Genomic DNA, 19,199 nt, shown 5'->3' with positions numbered 1-19,199 from the left:
CATTGGAAGTGGAGCCCCCTCTCACAAGGTCCCTAGCCTTGAGAGCGAGCTCCCAGCAACGAGGTCAAAAGCCGGGACTGTACTTGTTTTGCAGTGCTCTTCATTTCTGTAAACATGTTGATATGTCCTCAGTAAAAGTTGGTGAAGTCAAAGTTAACTCGAGCTAAGTGTTCTTTTTTAAACGCAAACAAGAAGCCTGGAAAGGAAGCCAATTTTGGAGTACTGTGCCTATAATGACAGCTGTAATTTTGGTCTTTCCTCTGGGTTGAGCGGCAGCAGTACAGTGCGATCAAAAGGGAATGATGTTCCATAAATATATTTCTGCCCATCCCAGAAGTCACTGAAGCAAAACATAACACAATCGCTTATGCTCTGCCTTGGTGATTAATCCATAAATGCAACTCGGATATCGTTCAAAAAACGCAAGTGTCACACAGAAACGTGTATCAAATGGAGGGAAGCATGCTCCCACATTACTGGAGGTGAACTAATGATCTAATGGGTCACATACTGTACAGCCCATGCAACAATACTAAATGAATTTAGTATGAGGGTTTCTCTTTTATAGCCACCTAAAGATGCAAAACGTAAGAGATTATATTTTTTGACACATAATATATGCATGCAAAGAACCTACTCTTCGTGGTTCCATCATGTGGAAACATCTGGAACAGACAGGAGCCTTTTTATTCTCCGAGAGCTCAACAAGTCTGAATAGTAGAGACAGTTACAATTATCATAGGAATTATTGTTTTGTTACTATTATGTAAAGCATACAGGAGTTGCAGCAGTGAACACTGGGTATCCTAAATACTGCAGAAACATAATTCAATGCAGTGCTCCACTGATATACAAGCTAGGGTTGGAAGAGAATGTAGAGGGTTACTGTGCACAAATCACATTGGCATGTTCGGAGATAGAAATCTATGATATAGCTATTTTCAAAATTATTTCTGCATTTGACATTCTCATGCATACAACCACAAGAAGCGAGTCCATTGAAAAATAGTCCAAGCATTGTTTTGTTTTTTTTGTTGTTGTTGTTTTCTTTTTTTTTTTTTTTGTTTGTTTTGTTGGGTTTTTTTTTCTCCTGTGGAAATGGCAGAGAACCTAATGAGACATTAAGACGTGTGCTGCTGTCCAGGGTGTGTGGATACAGACGTGGAGAGGAGCGAGCGGGGGACGGCTCACTTCTGCATGTCACACTGCAACAGGAGCACGATGGACGGGTCGCTCTTTGCTGCCTCTTTGAACTCCTCCAACGAGATCTGGTCGTCGTTGTTTTTATCCATTTTGCTGAAGATCTTGTCCACCCTCTGCTCTGGTGTCAGGCCATCCTCGTTCATCTTCATCATGATCACAGTGCCCACCATTTTGTAGATAGCCTGTGGGTGAGGAGCAGCGAGGAACGAGCTGGTGAGTGTGGTTTGTTATCTTACACAATCAAGCCTACGTGCGTTCACAAGGATGTAGTTAAATGCTTCCCAACTGAGGTTGCTCATCTAACTAGGTCACACACACAGGCATTTTTTTCCATTTGAAATATACTTGGATATGTTGATCCATGTGTTTGTTTTCAGGAGGCTGCGCTGCTGATCATCTGCAGTAATATAAGTGTCTCATCAACCTGAGTTAACTGTCATGGTGTTTTATTTACATATAGATTGAAATAGAGAATTAAAAGTAAAAAATGAAGAGCTGATGGTAAACCATGTTTTCTCAGCAGCTTGCAAGCTGTTCAAAATGAGAATTACAGCAGAGTTTAATGATTGGGTAATCATTCCAGCTTTATATTTGATTGGGAACAAAACAATACAAACCCAACACAACATATGTGTTCGTTTTTAGTTTGATGCCAGCAGTGGTGTGGTGGTCCCTCAAGAACAGGGTCTCAACATTTTTTCTAAAAACAGAAAAACAGTAGCCCAGATAAACGTTCTTTCAGGAAAAAGTGACATGTAAGACTAAAATCCATCTGTGTATTTACTCATTTTTACATAATTTCTACTCTTTGATTTCAGAGAGAAAGCTTTATGAAATGACTAAACCAGTACTGCCACACAGACTGGTGAGAGACAGGCTCATAGACATATACACGTGTATCTTTATGTCTATGTTAAGGCTAAAGTTAATGCAGTTGATGGCTAACTGCACCAGTGTAGCACTGGTAACTGAGCTGCTAGGTGATGTTGGTACATATGTAGGCACGTTTGTAATTGTCAAGCAGCATCACAGGGGATTTAGAAGTGGCTATATGCTAATTAATAAAAAAAAAAAACCAACAAGTGGGTATACTCTGTATACCTGCGTATACCCTAGACCACTGTTTCTCAAATGGGAGTATGTGTACCCCTGGGGGTACTTCGAGGCATTCCAGGAGGTACTTGGGATTATTTGGAGACATCTTTTATGTTTTCTCTAAAACATCCTTAAATAAAATAATATAAATGTAATATTATATAAATATTTAGTATATTTCAATAAATGTTAAGTTTACATTCAAAAACTAAATTTAGATTTATATTTACACCATTTCTTTACTCCTAAAGTCCCACATTCTAACCTGAATTAAACCCCACCTGTTATGAGCCAAATCATCTCTGTCAGTCACTGTCGCCTTGACAACGCAAACAAAAGTTTAATAAACCAAACACAAATGACAAAGTGCTGTATTTCATGCGTTTTCTTAACTAAAAATACTTTGCAGTGGTTAGGGAGTACTTGGCTAAAAAAAATATTTTACAAGGGGTACTGTGTTGCAAAAAGGTTGAGAACTGCTGCCCTAGACGACACCACTGGATACCAGCAACATGATTCAGAGCATGAGATGGTGCATTTAAAGACCAGTTTACTGTTCTCCTGTTCTTCCTAATACAGGATTTCAGCCTCCTTGTTGCGTCTCTCATAATTGGTCATATATTTGCTTTGCAGACCGGTAGGTCACATTAACATCTACATTCTCCTATTACAAAGATATGTTGTTGTTTATGTGTAGGTTTGATGTTGTCTTGCTGATATAAGTAAATCTCCCTAAAAAAAAAGACCTTTTCATTTGCCAGTGAATGTTAATCTAAAAGCTGTATACATTATTAATCAGTATTTAAATTTGCATTCGTCTGACGGTGGGAATGTTGAATCGGACTGCCAGCTTTGAGGAATTTGCTGTTTGTGGATCTTGTTTAGACATGAGTTTATTTTCTTCTTTGCACGGTAAAGTTTAACCTACATTTAAAGATTCAGCAGTGACCTGTGTACGCTGACAGCGGTTTTCAGAAGTGTTCCTCAGCCCACGCAGTGATTTCCACTTTGGCACGGTTTGTTTTTAATGCTGAGCTGCATGAAGATCAGAACTGTTCAATACTGGTTTTCAGCCCACAACCTTATACATAGTGATTTCTCCAGCTTCTGAATCTTTTACATTATAAAATTTTACATGTAGAGATTAAGCTTTAAGAGTGGTGAATCCTTCCCTTGTTTAGCTGTGCATCCTAAACAAAATGCACAAAATGCTCTTTGAAGGTCAGCTCGTAACTTCACTAAACACATTTTTACTCTTTAAGCGGCGTGCAACGTCACTAATGATAAGGAAATGGAGGTATGCAACACTGTGTTGCACCATGGAACAGGAGCGAGTATGAGATGCGTTCCAGTGATTCCTGTTTAAACCTGTTTAACTAAGTTAACACTAAGAGAAAAAGCAAGAAGGAAATGTTTATTTGCATTTCTTATTTTCCTTCTAATAAAATTAAATATAGTCATTTAGCTTGTTATTAAATGGTACAGCAAATAGTTAAGAGGATTGAAGACATTTTTGCCTGGTTAGAATTTGTGTTATTTGGTTGAAAATGGTTCAAGTCCAGAAAAGAAGGAAGAAACTGAGAAAGGAAAAAACAGGAGAAAGAAGCTGGACTTTGCCCAAAGTAACTAAATATAAGATCTGCTAATTGGCAAGCTGGTATTGTGCAGGAAACTGATCCCCATCTAAATTCATCCCTCATGTTAAAGTAAACAAATTGTTTAACTAAATTTTATAAAAAAATAAATAAATAAAAACTAACCAAGCAACATTGGTAGTAGCCTAAATTAACAAGAGACTGTTCCCGTCCCAGCATGCAACACTGTAATCTACCTTTGTGATTAATCCTGAAGTTAAAAGTCAGAGTAAATGCATCTAAACAACAGCATCTGGGATGAAAATACAATATTGCATCTAACAACAACCTGACCTATTACCTCCACTGTGATAAAAGTAACATTTAGAGCGAGCATTAACATCAAGTTCAGCTAAGCTCAGTTCATTTTAACCAGCTAACAAGGAGGTCAACTATTTAGCAAACTTGCCCTTTTTATTGTCCTGGCGGGTAATATTGCCACTTAATTTCATGTGACATGATGGACTATTCAGCTCTTCCTCACACAGTTCAGAGTTGCCTTTGAATGGAGCATTTCTGCTCCCTGACATTTGGGAATCTTATTTAACATGGATGAGTGAACCGTGGAGACTGCATCACTGGGAACAACTGGCCAACTGGAGCACAGCCTTGTTCCGCCTCAGGGCTTTTCTTTCACCCCACCCAGTTAACCTGTTACCTGATCATTTTTTAGATGTTGAAATGATGTAAATGTGTTGCTGGCCTCTAAATTAAGTTTAAAAAAAACCCCCACATTTTTACAATTTGATGATTTGATATGTTGTCCTTGTACAATGGTAAACACAATCAAAGGTTTAAATGATTTGTACTGGCATTTTACACATTATCCAAACAGCAGCTCTAACAACAAATATGACAAATAATAAAAAAAAAGTTTTTAAAAATGGGAAGCATAATATTCATATTAATATGTGTTTGCTCAAAAAAGCCTAATATACAGTTGAAATGGCTAAAAATTGTAAATATTTGGATAAATCTGATGCAGTCCTGAGGAAATTTCACCAAACGCTGGCAATTCTATCACAAAGCAAACAAAATATCTCTTTAAATATTCCCTTTCTCTTCATGGAACTATATTTAGTACACACCATCTATTCAGATGGAGCTTTGTTTCTATATTAAACCAACAAGTATGGAAACTTTAGACATAACTGAAAAAAAAAAAAAAAAAACCTCACTATATTTATCACTATGGGAACTGTCAATGATGAATATCAGATTTACTATATAGATTGTGTTCCCAGAAGTGGCATTACGCAATTCAATACTGCTGCAGTTTTGTCATTGTGAAGCTGTGTGTGTGATTTCACTGCACTGCAGGTGTGCAGGAGACTGATCGACAAAAAAACTGGAGCCAGTTCCCTGATGAGCTCTGGCTTAATGACTCGATAATCCCTCACCTCGATTATCTCCAGCATCTCCACTCTGGTGATTTTGCCATCACCATCCAGGTCATACATGTTGAAGGCCCAGTTGAGTTTCTGCTCAAAGCTGCCACGGGATGTGATGGACAGGGCGCAGATGAACTCTCGGAAATCAATGGTGCCGTCTCCGTTTTTGTCAAAGGTTCTGAAGGCATGTTGTGCAAATTTTGACGCATCACCGTAAGGGAAGAACTGCAGATGTGAAAGAGATGGGTTTAGTAACTCAACTTTCTAGAGCAGTGTTTCTCAATTCTTATCATCACCCCCCCCCTCTCCTGCATGTTTTATAGGGAATCCTACCATAACACATCCTGAATGAAATAAAAGGCTCATTAACAGGCTGCGAAGAATTTGATAAGGAAGTTCAATAATCTGATTCAGGTGCTTTGGAGGAGGAATGTGTCTAAAACATGCAGGGCAGGGGGGGTCCTGAGGACTGGATTTGAGAAACACTGGTCTAGAGAGAGCGTTAGCATGATTAAAGTTGCAGATAAATAACTCAAACAGAGCAGAGGGTGAGGAGGAGAGACAAGTGGTTGGCACAAACCTTGACATAAAGCTGCTGGAACTCCTCCAGATTCAGCCTGCCGCTGGGGCAGTCTTTCAGGAAGCCTTTGTACCACTGCTTCAGCTCGTGTTCGTTAAACTCTGTGTTCTTCACCAGATCCTCCATCACCTCAGGAGTCAGCTTGCTGTTTTGCTTTCCCATGATTCCTGTGATGCAAGAACACGTGAATAATGCACTTGTCCATGCCTGAGCAACTGCGGCATGAAAATCCTTTTTTTTTTTTTTTTTTTCTCCATTTTCACTTCTGACAAAAATACAAAGAGTGAGTGTGTTTTCTTCTTCTTCTTCATTTTGGATGGCAGTAAATATTTCCCTGATGCTTGTATTCTATTTCCATCCCCCTCAGCTTGTTTGTGCCAGTCGGTGGCCTGGGTAGCACTGACCTGGATCATCACTGTCAAAGCAGATCCAGTTCACCAAACGTTCGATCGCTGCTATCAAGTTTCCGCTGCAAACACTGTCCGATGATGACAATGACAACAAAGCCTGTGCTTGCTTGTAAAAGAGTCGCTGCTGCAGCGAATCTACACAGCTGTGTGAGGGGCAACATGCCGGAGCACACAGCAGGTCTGATGTAATCTGGATCAGAGGGGAATATGGCTTATAACTGACCTGTCTGTAAGTAATACTGTGCTTAAAAAACCAGATGTGGAAAGTCCACACGGCTCACTCAGCTTAGATTAGTTTGTTATCCACAATGAAGGCACTCAGCAGCAATCATGACAACTTGAGCAGCCTGTCAGAAGCCCCACATTCATAAATTATTGACTCATGATGTTGCAAATGACATAAGGTGGCTAAGAATAGGTTGATTCCTAATATATAATTTAACTAATGAGACAGCTGGATATGATCTGCATATAGGGATGCAGGCATGGTCATTGGGAGGATGTCCACAACTTGAGACCAACATATGGACCAGATCTCTGCTGCAGCAGCAGCAGCATGACAGCAGGCTGGACAGCTCCGCCACAGACAGCACCGCATTGGCTCGGGCCTTCCACAACAAGCAGCAGAAATGTGCGCTGCAGCCAAAATCAGTGCAAAGCAGCGCTTTTAATGTCCGTGCCCTGCGTGTCGGAGAAGCAGTCCTAAACCTGCATGATTAGTAAATTAAAACAGAAGATCTTGGGTATTAACTCTCAAATAGACTGCCACGAATGACCTTGAGGACATTTTTTTTCCTCAGGAAGATGACAAAACAATTTGACGGAGCGGAGCGCGCTCATAGAGCGGCTCGACGCCGCGTAAATGCGGCGTTTTAATAGAAAATTCGCCACATTATCACACAGGCCTCAGGTGTGCATGGCGTGCTCCTGTGGAAAACAGGCCAATAGATGTTTTTTTTTCTTCTACACTTTGGGGAAATGGAAAATGAGTTAAAGCTATTAAAGCTAACCGCCTCCTATGTGAGAGAGCGGAGAGGGAGAAGCTGCTGCATTCCGATGGAAACGACGCAGTGAGAGTATTTTCAGACCCATCACCACCACCCATTTCCCTTCATAATGCCTTTAATGACACCTTTCCGCGCGCATGGGGGGGGGGGGGGGGGGGGGGGGGGGTGACAAACGTGTTAACATGTAATGAACTAGCGGGCATATTTAGAAAGACTTGAGGAAAATGAAGAGGCGCCAGACACCTACTTTCACAGAGCCATATTAAAGGCGTTTAAATCGCCCATTCGCTAGTGGCTTTTTTTTTTTTTTTCTTTTTTTTTTTTTGTCTTTTTGCCATATTGCTCTGGCTTATATCTGTTATTCTGGCTGTTTCCAGGCAAAACACAGAAGCTTTATTTTCTGGGATGCGCAGGTGCCACAGAACCAGGCTTCTCTCCCCAATCCTCATTCATTCACACAGATGGGAGAACATGGAACATAATGCGCTCACACAACAATAACCTCGCACTATAACTGCATGTATGATCAAGGAGAAGAAAAAACAAACACAAACCTGACATTTGCACGAGCAGACAATCACCCCCTTACCTTATTACAGACTATATTTGGTGATTCTCAGAATAAAGCAGCTCTGGTTTCTGGAAAGTACAGAAAACCTCCCTTCCGATGGAAACGTTCACCCAAACGGAATTTTTTCAACACCGATCGCTTCCTTTAAAAAAAAAAAAAACAGAGACAGACCCGCTGATTATTTTTTTCCCCTTAGATTTTCCCAACGTTGCTCCAGATGAGGCGCAGCAGGGACCGATCCCACGCCAGTCTTTGCTTGTATGTGAAGAGCGCGGCGTCACCCGTGTGCATCACAGCCTGGTCATGAGTCTCTGTGGCGCTGCCGCTCCGTTTGGCTTCAGCTGGATCCTGTCACGTTATAACTGCATCCTTCAGCGTAGTGAGGATGAGGAAGGGGGAAAAAAACTATGTGGATTGCGATCTGTATAAGTGTGCAAGATGATGCGCAATTCTTGAACATTTTTCCCAGTAATTAAAGAGGAATTAGTTTGATTAAAGAAGCCACAGGTTAATGAGTCGAGTATTTTGCTTCAAATTAGGGGGTAGCCCCCTTCCCACAAATATATTTCATTGTGTACTCTGTTATTATGCCATCTTCCCAAAGCAAAAATCTAAATTGTTGAAACGTTATTTTATTTTATTTTATTTGATCTCTTATTGAAATCTGTCTTCCCAGCTCTGCTGCAGAAAATACTGAATTGTCCAAGTCAAAACATATAAATAAAGTTGCTATTTATATTATCTGGGGTTTTGCATTGTCAGGGTGAAGTGTGAATGTAAACATCCTTTAATCTAAAATGTTCCCAATGCATCCTCAACTTTTTTGTTATTTGTATCTTAATTTATTTTTCTTCAAAATCTCTGATCAAGTGTCTTGGAAACCATAGTAAGTGGTTCAGAATAAATTACTGAAATGACCAGACCTCCTGGAAGTACATGTCCCTCCAAATTTCCAATAAACCGCATCCTCATGCATGAAAGTTAAAGCCTCAGTGTGTGAGAATGACCGCCATCTAGTGGCGGTCTCTAGCACCTTGCAGTTAAGCATGTTATTGCCAATGCCAAAGCTGCAGAGTCACATATGTGAAAACATCAGCATCAAATTGAAGTGACCCATCAGGTGATGAGGTACAGAACAATACAGAAATCTGTTTCGCCATTGATAAGTTACAAGCAGCTCTCTATATATTTGGTACCATACTGCTAATAGCTAATGCCATTTTATGAAATCATGTGACTTTATCAACTCCCACCTCTCTTGACAAATCAGCTGAAATAAATTATAAAACAGATGAAAAGCTCTCAGGAAATATGGCTGAAAAATGCATATGGTTTATGATTTCTGTGAAGAGTAATTGAAAACTGATGCAACAGGAGCTTTTCCACTGGCTAACTAATAAATTAGCCATCTCTGTTGTTTTATTTAGCAAGTAACAGTAAATTATCCACTCAAACAGGAGCACAAAGTAGTTTCTGGACTACGTGCCCTGTTTCTAACATAACGGCAAAATAAACTTCACTGTTACATTGAATTAACTTTCCAGCAGAAAGCTGCAACCTCCATGTCAATTTTGAAGTTCCTCTCTCTTTTTAATTGTTTCCATCTGGTAAACACTGTAATGTAGACTCTTGTTTTCTCACATTTAATTTATCTTTGTCTTTTCTTGGCTATTTTTCCTCCTTCTTGCCAGACAAAGACGGTCTTCCATTTCAGTGGAGAATGGCAAATAGAATGATCCATGGTCGTCTTTGCCCGTTTCTCTTCCTCCCGCTCCCAACAACACACAAGATGTTTGTCCCCTTCTGGTTACCCTGTTGGCAACGTTACATGGCAACCTTCAGTTTGGTGTGCCTCCACCTATAGATTTGTAAATAACTCATTTTAATCTGCTAACACTTTCATTTGAGATTAAACTTTGGAAACTTTGTATTAATGAAAGCAATACTTGATTTTTTGCTAATAACAAGCCAATTTAGTTAAACACCCTACCTTTAATATCACACATGCAAGTCACTCATGCATTGCACACTAGTGGCAGCCCCTACCATTGCAGGTGCTGACCTTTGGTTAAAGCCACAATAACAATTATATGCATTTTTCAAACATTAAGTTGTGTCCAGAGAACGTCTTCCTTGTGTTTTATAAGTTTCTGGTTATATTTTTGGCTGCAGCAGTGGGCTGTGTAAGGCAGGGATGGGTTTAAGTGCTGCAGTCCCACAGGTTTTAGTTGTTTTCCTTTTGAAACAAGAAAACATTTAAAATACTAAAACTGTGGCTATTAGGGACCAGAGTTGCCTACACCTGGTGTACTGTCAAAAAGCATCCGAACTCATGAAGATATGGCTCATGGTAGCATGAATGTTTCCAGGCAGTAGCTTGAGGTCTAGAAGTTGATATGCATCCAACAGTAGTTTCTGTACTCAGCCTTTGTTCTGAGATTTCTTCAGTCCTAAAACTTTTTGTAATCATGCTCCATAACTGTTGAAATACCAAAGTTCTTTGCAATGTTTTTTTGATAAATGTACATTAAACTTAATGTTTTGCCTCTCCCTGAGCCGTCACCTTATCGTGGTGGAGGGGTTTGTGCGTCCCGAAGATCCTAGCAGCTATGTTGTCGGGGGCTTTATGCCCCTGGTAGGGTCACCCATGGCAAACAGGTGTCTAGGGGAGGGACCAGACCAAGCACGGCTCATAGACCCCTATGACGATGACAAACCTGGGCATAAATGTTCCCTTGCCCGGACGCGGGTTACCGGGACCCCCCTCTGGAGCCAGGCCTGGAGGCGGGGTACGAGAGCGAGCGTCTGGTGGCCGGGCCTTCGCCCATGGGGCCCAGTCGGGCTCAGCCCGAAAGGGTTACATGGGCCCCACCTCCCGTGGGCTCACCATCTGCGGGAGGAGCCGTAGGGGTCGGGTGCAATGTGAGCTGGGCGGCAGCAAGGGGTGGGGACCCTGGCGGTCCGATCCCCGGCTGCAGAAGCTGGCTCTAGGGACGTGGAACGTCACCTCTCTGGTGGGGAAGGAGCCTGAGCTTGTGCGCGAGGTTGAGCGGTTCCAACTAGATATAGTTGGACTCACCTCGACGCATGGCCTGGGCTCTGGAACCAGTACCCTCGAGAGGGGCTGGACCTTCTTCCACTCTGGAGTTGCTCATGGTGAGAGGCGCCGAGCAGGTGTGGGCATTCTCATCAGCCCCCAGCTTGGTGCCTGCACGTTGGGGTTTACCCCGGTGGATGAAAGGGTAGTTTCCCTCTGCCTCCGGGTGGGGGGACGGGTCCTGACTGTTGTCTGTGCTTATGCACCGAACAGCAGTTCAGAGTACCCACCCTTTCTGGGGTCCTTGGAGGGAGTGCTGGAGGGTGCTCCTTCTGGGGACTCCATTGTTCTGCTGGGGGACTTCAATGCTCACGTGGGCAATGACAGTGAGACCTGGAGGGGAGTGATTGGGAGGCATGGTCCCCCCCCTCTGAACCCAAATGGTGTTTTGTTGTTGGACTTCTGTGCTCGTCATGGATTGTCTATAACGAACACCATGTTCCAGCATAAGAGTGTCCATATGTACACCTGGCATCAGGATTCCCTGGGCCGCAGTTCAATGATCGACTTTGTAGTCGTATCGTCGGACCTGCGGCCACATGCCTTGGACACTCGGGTGAAGAGGGGGGCGGAGCTGTCAACTGATCACCACCTGGTGGTGAGTTGGCTCAGATGGTGGGGGAGGAAGCCGGTCAGAGCTGGCAGGCCCAAACGTGTTGTGAGGGTCTGCTGGGAACGTCTGGCTGAGTCCCCTGTCAGAGCGAGCTTCAACTCCCACCTTCAGCAGAGCTTCGAACATGTCCCGGGTGAGGCGGGGGACATTGAGTCCGAATGGGCTGTGTTCCGTGCCTCTATTGCTGAGGCGGCCAGCCGGAGCTGTGGCTGCAAGGTCGTTGGTGCCTGTCGTGGCGGTAATCCCAGGACTCGTTGGTGGACACCAGCAGTGAGGGATGCCGTCAAGCTGAAGAAGGAGTCCTATCGGGCCTTCTTGGCCTGTGGGACTCTGGAGGCAGCTGATGGGTACCGACGGGCTAAGCGGCATGCGGCTTCGGCCGTTGCCGAGGCAAAAACTCGGGCATGGGAGGAGTTCGGCGAGGCCATGGAGAAAGACTTCCGGACGGCTTCGAGGATATTCTGGTCCACCATCCGGCGGCTCAGGGGGGGGAAGCAGTGCTCCATCAATACTGTGTACAGTGGAGATGGGGAGCTGCTGACCTCAACTCGGGACGTTGTGGGTCGGTGGAGGGAATACTTCGAAGACCTCCTCAATCCTACCAACACGGCTTCCCATGAGGGAGCAGAGCTGGTGGACTCAGGGGTGGACTCTCCTATCTCTGGGGCTGAAGTCGCTGAGGTGGTGGATGAGATCCGCCCGGAGTTCCTTAAGGCTCTGGATGCTGTGGGGCTGTCCTGGCTGACACGCCTCTGCAGCATCGCGTGGACATCGGGGGCAGTACCGCTGGATTGGCAGACTGGGGTGGTGGTCCCCCTTTTTAAGAAGGGGGACCGGAGGGTGTGTTCCAATTACAGGGGAATCACACTCCTCAGCCTCCCTGGTAAGGTCTATTCAGGGGTCCTGGAGAGGAGGGTCCGCCGGATAGTCGAATCCCGGATTGAGGAGGAGCAGTGTGGTTTTCGTCCTGGTCGCGGAACAGTGGACCAGCTCTATACCCTCTCTGGGGTCCTGGGGGGGGCATGGGAGTTTGCCCAACCAGTCTACATGTGCTTTGTGGACCTAGAGAAGGCATTCGACCGTGTCCCCCGGGGGCTCCTGTGGGGGGTACTCCGGGAGTATGGGGTACCGGACCCCCTTGTACGAGCTGTCCGGTCCCTGTACGACAGGTGTCAGAGCTTGGTCCGCATTGCCGGTAGTAAGTCGGATTCGTTTCCGGTGAGGGTTGGACTCCGCCAAGGCTGCCCTTTATCACCGATTCTGTTCATAACTTATATGGACAGAATTTCTAGGCGCAGCCGAGGGGTTGAGGGGATCCGACTTGGTGGCCTCAGGATTGGGTCCCTGCTTTTTGAGGATGACGTGGTCCTGTTGGCTTCGTCTGGTCGTGATCTCCAGCTCTCGCTTGAGCAATTCGCGGCCGAGTGTGAAGCGGCTGGGATGAGAATCAGCACCTCAAAATCTGAGACCATGGTCCTCAGCCGGAATAGGGTGGATTGCCCTCTCCGGGTCGGGAGTCAGGTCCTGCCTCAAGTGGAGGAGTTTAAATATCTCGGGGTCTTGTTCACGAGTGAGGGAAGGATGGAGCGTGAGATCGACAGACGGATCGGTGCGGCGTCTGCAGTAATGCGGGCTCTGCGCCGGTCTGTCGTGGTGAAGAAGGAGCTGAGCCAGAAGGCGAAGCTCTCGATTTATCAGTCGATCTACGTTCCTACCCTCACCTATGGTCATGAGCTGTGGGTCGTGACCGAAAGAACGAGATCTCGTATACAGGCGGCTGAAATGAGTTTCCTCCGCAGGGTGGCCGGGCTCTCCCTTAGAGATAGGGTGAGGAGCTCAGTCATCCGGGAGGGGCTCAGAGTAGAGCCGCTGCTCCTATGCATCGAGAGGAACCAGTTGAGGTGGCCCGGGCATCTGGTCAGGATGCCTCCTGGACGCCTCTCTGGTGAGGTGTTCCAGGCACGTCCCTCGGGGAGGAGACCCCGGGTAAGACCCAGGACACGCTGGAGGGATTACATCTCTCGGCTGGCCTGGGAACGCCTCGGGATCCCCCCCGCAGAGTTGGCAAATGTGGCTGGGGAGAGGGAAGTCTGGGCTTCCCTGCTTAGGCTGCTGCCCCCGCGACCCGACCCCGGATAAGCGGCAGAAGATGGATGGATGGATGGATGGATGTTTTGTCTGATGGAGTCTGGCACAAAGTGATGAATTACAACTCATCCCTGCTCAGAAAGGTTGCAATTTTTGTGGATTATCTTTTATTACCCAATGCTGTCACCCTCATCTGTCACCAGTTATCCCCTGAGTGAGAGCAGGCAAGAATTAAAAAAGGATTAGTTTATACACGGACTGGACAAAGTGGCCCTGCAATGGACTGTCCAGGGTGTACCCTGCCTTTCTCCCAAAGACTGCTGGGATGGGCTCCAGCTTCCCCGCGACCCTTCATCACTAAGCGGTTGGGATAATGAATGAATGAATGGACAAAGTGGCACCTGGAAACACCTTAAAGGCTCTTTAAATACACTGCCTGGCCAAAGAAAAACTAATTTCACCTGGATTTGACTTTGCAAATATGTACGAGTCTATTGGGTAATTACAACATAGTCAATTAGCCTTCAACAGGCAACAAATTATTTAACCCCAACCTTTGCAATGAGCAGCTTCTCATTTCTTTAACTATCATGTGGTAAAGATGTGAAAAGATGATAGTCTGTTTATGAAGGGTCAGCTCATTGACATCAAGCAGAGAAAGCATCTAAGAGATGCAAAACTACTGAAGCTGGGTTAAGAAATGTCCAAGAGTTATTAAAAACTGGAAGGATGTTGGGGATCCATTGTCTTAAGGGAGAAATGTGGTCAGAAGAAAATTCTTTAATTATGATGATCGGCAATGACTTAAATGTTTAGTGAAATCAAATCAAAGAAAAACAACAGTAGAACTCAGTTTAATCGTGAAAATAGGAACATTTTCGCACACAGTGTAAAGGGAACTAGCCGAGGGAACTAACTGTAGCCAGAAGAAAACCATTTATTAATCAGGATAACTGGAGAAAAAAGGCTTGAATTTTCTAAGGAGCATGAAGATTGGATTCTGGAGCAATGGAAGAGGATTGTGTGGTATGATGAGTCCTGGTTTACCCCGTTCCAGAGTGTTGGGGGCATTAGGGTAGGAAGAAAAGGCAGATTAAGTGATACAACCATCATGTCCAATTCTGACTCTTCAAGCTTGTGGGAGAAGTCTATGATCTGGAGTTCCTGCAGTTGGCCGGGTCTGGGTACAGTAACTTTATGTGCCCAAAGACTCAGTCAGCTGACTGACTGGATATACTGAACAAACAGGTCATTTCATCAATGGGTTTTTCTTGTCTGACTTGAAAATATTGCAAGATGAAATAAATCTCATGGCACTGCAGAAGCCTAATGAAACAATGCCACAGCGAATGCTGCCGTAATAAAAGCTGAAGGTGGTCCAATGAAATATTTGTGTGTACAACCTTTCCTCTTTTTGTGGTGACTTTTCTGTGTCGGGGAGCGTAATGCAGTAAAGTTAACCTGCTGTAGGTAAAACCGATGAGAGGTGAAGCGCTTTTTGATTAATGAGGACCCTTGAGAGTCCCACAAGGAACTCCGCAGGTCCCAGGACTCTGGTTTGAGTCCCACAAAAATAGGTCACCTTTGTTAATACGTGATGTGTTGAAGAGCAGATAAGGCTCCAAGCCAAAACTATTCTCAGCCGTGTGGACCCAAATCCGAATTTGGGTCCATTCAGGATTCTAAAAGTAGGAAAATCGGAAACATTCGCATGAAATTATTAGAAAAAGAATTCTCCATCATACACAAACATCTCTGAATACTTGGTTGGTTAATTTAATGCTCACACACAGTACAACATACACATAAGATCCCGTTTCGATCTCACAAACACAAAAGCAAACAGTTAAATACGTTGATAATGTTTAGCACCGGCATAGAGTACTGATTCATTCAGCTTTCTCTAGAACTCTGATTCATAGTGATTCTCATAATAAAACACCATTGTTTGATCTCACTAGGCATGGCTTACATGTAATATCTATACAGCAGCATTCACTTACAAAGGTTAATTGATTTAAAAAAAGGATGCATACTGTACACCCAAAGTGGTATACAAAAGCAATATTATATTATATACCCATTTACATGACCACTAAGGTTTCCTCAGTGTGGAATTGAAGTGTTTTGTGTGTCTTGACGACTTCTGTGGCAACACTGTGGCTTAATTTAAAAAGGATAATAAAGAAAGAACAGAAATATAATTCAAAACAAAGACATGAAGAGGAGAAACAAATATCATGTTCACTAGGATCTCATCATCTTTATATACTGCATTTTCACAAGGGAGTTACAATCTGTCTATGTAAGCCGTTGCTTTGTTTTGCGTTACTGTTCTGTATCAGATTTGTACTAAAAAAAAAACGAGAAATAAAGTGGTAACAATTACATTTTTGTTATACAGTAATGTGAAAAAAATAGTATCAAACCTCTCAGTCAAGATCAGCGTAGTATTTAATGCACCGTTTAGTTATAGATATGTTTTAAGGTCGAGTGAACAGGATCCTGTCAGAGACTTAACTTTTCAACCAGCGGCCTTCCTTTATGGATTACACATGACATGTATGAAGGATGTAAATCTCACAGTCTAATGGTTGTAGCTCAAACTCTGTGCCAAAAGTAGAGCAAGTAAGAAAAGAGAAAGGAGTAAAATTGTGGTTATCATACATGACATCATGGACACAGTTAGCAAGGTGGTTCAAATGGTTACTTCTGGTGCCTGTGAGCCAATGGGAAGAGAGATCTCCAGGTGAGAGGGGTGCTGGTCAAACTACGACTTTAATCACAGCTTCTTTTGGCTTTATGCAAAGTTCAAGTCAATTCTTTGGGCGTCAGGTTGATTTGGTTCATTCTCAGAGGTTAATTCTCTAAAATGTGTACAACTGAGTTAATAAGAATAGGTATATAAATGAGAGTTTTATGTTAGCATTAAGCTGCATGTTGCTGTTGGGTTACAGAATCGCAAAAGACTAAAAAATACTGCAACAGTTCATTAACCTAAATACCACCAATGTGTGTCTGTCTTGAATTTATTTATTTATTTATTTATTTATTTATATTTAAATTAAGAGCAAAAAAAGTATTTGCTTCCAATCTGTAAAACTGAAGCAAGTAGCAACTCTAGACCTCAAATGAAATGACGCGCCTCATGATGCTGGAGACTTTCCTTCCCGTCGGATCACAGACGTGATCCCTCCCCTCCTTCTCATGTGTTCTTCTTGGTTCTAAATAGAAAACAGATTTCAGAACTTAGTCTGCTTTAGTTTGTCGATGTGGTAGCAAAGTTTCAGCGCCGGCCCGAGCTTCAGTCCGAGGTACTTCATGATCATGTCGCTCTTTAGGAGTAGCAAGGCGTTTCCGTCTATCTCCTGAGGGGAGCACAAGAAGCTTGTGTTAAAATCAATAAGGCTCATTCTAGTGTTGTAAATCAGCAACGTAAAGAGGCGATACGCCATGAACACAACTGACTCACATGTTTTCTGAAGACGTCTGCGTGAGGACCGAGAGCCTGGGGATCTGCATCCCTGATGAACCACACAACATCCTCCACAGACCACGTGGATGGGTCCTTACTAGGTGGAGCCTTGGACTCCTGGGACTCTGGAGGTGAGTTATAACCTCCTGGGAGATTGAAAGGGAGATTTAGTGCCTGGAGGAAATGAAGGTCACTGAAATCACGTTTTACTCCTTTAACGGCCTCTCACCTGCCCTGTTGCCCTCTGGAAATGTGTTAGGACTGGTGGACGACTGCCTGCACATGCTCATGGAGGCTGAGCTGTTGGAGAACTGCTGCGAGGAACGAAACCCGTAGGAGGACTTTGGAGAGTAGGATGAGCTTATGGAGCTGAAAGCTGAATCACCAGGGTCGACAGAGTAACGTTTGCCATCTGACTGGTCAACATGGTAATCCTCAGTCATAGATGCTTCAGCTGAAGACAAGATGGAGACAAAAATCTGTGTGGATTCAACGTATCTGTTTACATTTGTGCAACTTTGACGTTGGAGGCAGAATTTAGAGGTACCGTCTGAGTGGTAGGATCCACCGCTGTGCTGGTTAATGGGCTGATCGCTGAAGAGGTTTTCACAGTGCAGGCTGCGACAGAGCTTCTTCAGGAAGCGCAGGACATAGTCAATGCTGTTCACCACAGGGAGGCTCAGAAGATGCTGCTTCCCATCAAATGTTGCTGGAAAAGTGAAAACAGGGTCCAGCTGACTCTCATTGTTGGACAAATAAGGCCATTGAACCTTTACAAATGTTTTCGCTTCCATCTCAGTCCCACCTCAGGGGTAAAGAAACTATTAGAAACTATTAGACACCCGAAAACTCGAAGGGAATTCTTTGCACAACACCTGATATTTTTTCTCCGCCGTAACCTTGTGTGAGGAGAGTGAACACCGTTTTCTGCTGGAAGGCGCTGTCGATGCAGCCTTGGACGGCCTGCTGCAGCACCACGGAGGGTCTGTCGGGGCCGAAGTGGTCAGGGAGCTGCTGGATCTTCTTCCTGTCCAGGTTGGGGCCTGTGTTGGCCTGCTTGTTGATGTAGATACAGACTGACACAAAAAAAGGCACAAGGAGATATGGAATCTGTACACATCTTTTGGTGGTGAATTTGGGATATTTTAAGGTCTTTAGCAACCCATACAGGGAAAATTGCTTGTTTCTGGTACCTGTGAGCACCTGGGGTGTGGCAGAGTGGGGGATGGTGGCTGCATCCTGAGGAATGGAGCTCATATCAGGCTCAGGAGTGCTGCTAGGTGGTGAAATTGCCAATGGTGTCATCACCATCCTGGGTTTGAGCTGGAAAGGAAGATGTTTCGCATTTTTTGTTTTTGTTTTCTATTCAGGCATGCTGAATCAAGTAGGAGAAAATGTACAAGACTGAAGCTTTTAAGCATTTTTATGACTGAATTGGAGCCTCTATTTATCTGTGCATGTGTGTCTGTGTACACATGCATTTTTAAACACGCTGCGCCAACACACTACATCTCATCCCCGTTTCTCCCCATCTGGCTGACCTTGAAACCCGGCTTTCGGCCCCTCTTCTTCGGCACTTTGAGGGGAGGGAGCGATTCAGGATAACGGTTAGGAAAATCCATCTTGGCAACATTGCGGAGTGGGGGTCTCCCTCTCTTCCTGCCCGGTATCTTCCCTGACTGGCTGGGAATGAAGGAGGGAGACACTGCAGCTGATTGCATGTTGCTGTCTGATTTCTGTGCCGTTGCAGCAGGTACACTCATTTGGAGCTGGAGACAAAGGAAACAACTGCTCAGCTCGAGGGAAAACACATTAAAAACCTGCACTTTACTTCCACATTAATCCTCCTCAGCTCCTTGGCGGCTGCACACAAGGCAGCAGCATTAGCATCAATTTAGAGAATGTATAGAGGAAGCGGAGTGGATTAAGGAGGAAAGGTCTATGACAGCAGTTCTTGGGCATTAAAAGACTACACAATATGTGCATTCTGGTTAGAGGAGCAGTATTTAGCATAGCAGCACAAGAACCAAACAGC

At 44.2% G+C, this 19,199-nt stretch overlaps 2 protein-coding genes across 3 annotated transcripts; both read right to left on the bottom strand.

Annotated features, from left to right (window-relative positions):
• Positions 1 to 1,187: 1,187 nt before the first annotated feature.
• On the bottom strand, positions 1,188 to 6,065 carry vsnl1b (visinin-like 1b; the record flags this gene model as incomplete). 2 transcript variants are annotated; one of them, XM_079261796.1, is made up of 3 exons in its annotated part: positions 1,188 to 1,385; positions 5,333 to 5,548; positions 5,904 to 6,065. In XM_079261796.1, the coding sequence occupies 3 exons, from the start codon at positions 6,063 to 6,065 to the stop codon at positions 1,188 to 1,190; spliced, it is 576 nt and encodes a 191-aa protein (XP_079117922.1). The 2 variants fall into 2 exon arrangements, with proteins under 2 accessions (XP_079117922.1, XP_079117923.1); XM_079261797.1 differs by lacking the exon at positions 5,333 to 5,548.
• Positions 6,066 to 16,931: 10,866 nt separating this feature from the next.
• Positions 16,932 to 18,927, bottom strand: LOC306772791 (sex comb on midleg-like protein 4; the record flags this gene model as incomplete). The annotated part of the gene is made up of 7 exons (XM_079262414.1): positions 16,932 to 17,057; positions 17,162 to 17,310; positions 17,394 to 17,618; positions 17,712 to 17,873; positions 18,007 to 18,240; positions 18,358 to 18,487; positions 18,706 to 18,927. 7 exons carry the CDS (start codon positions 18,925 to 18,927, stop codon positions 16,932 to 16,934), a joined length of 1,248 nt encoding a protein of 415 aa, XP_079118540.1.
• Positions 18,928 to 19,199: the final 272 nt, after the last annotated feature.

Source organism: Telmatherina bonti (genome assembly GCF_933228915.1).
Source record: "Telmatherina bonti genome assembly, chromosome: 22".
NCBI lineage: Eukaryota > Metazoa > Chordata > Actinopteri > Atheriniformes > Telmatherinidae > Telmatherina > Telmatherina bonti.
Note: the sequence above shows the minus strand (reverse complement) of the source record. Positions and strands in the feature narration are given on the sequence as shown.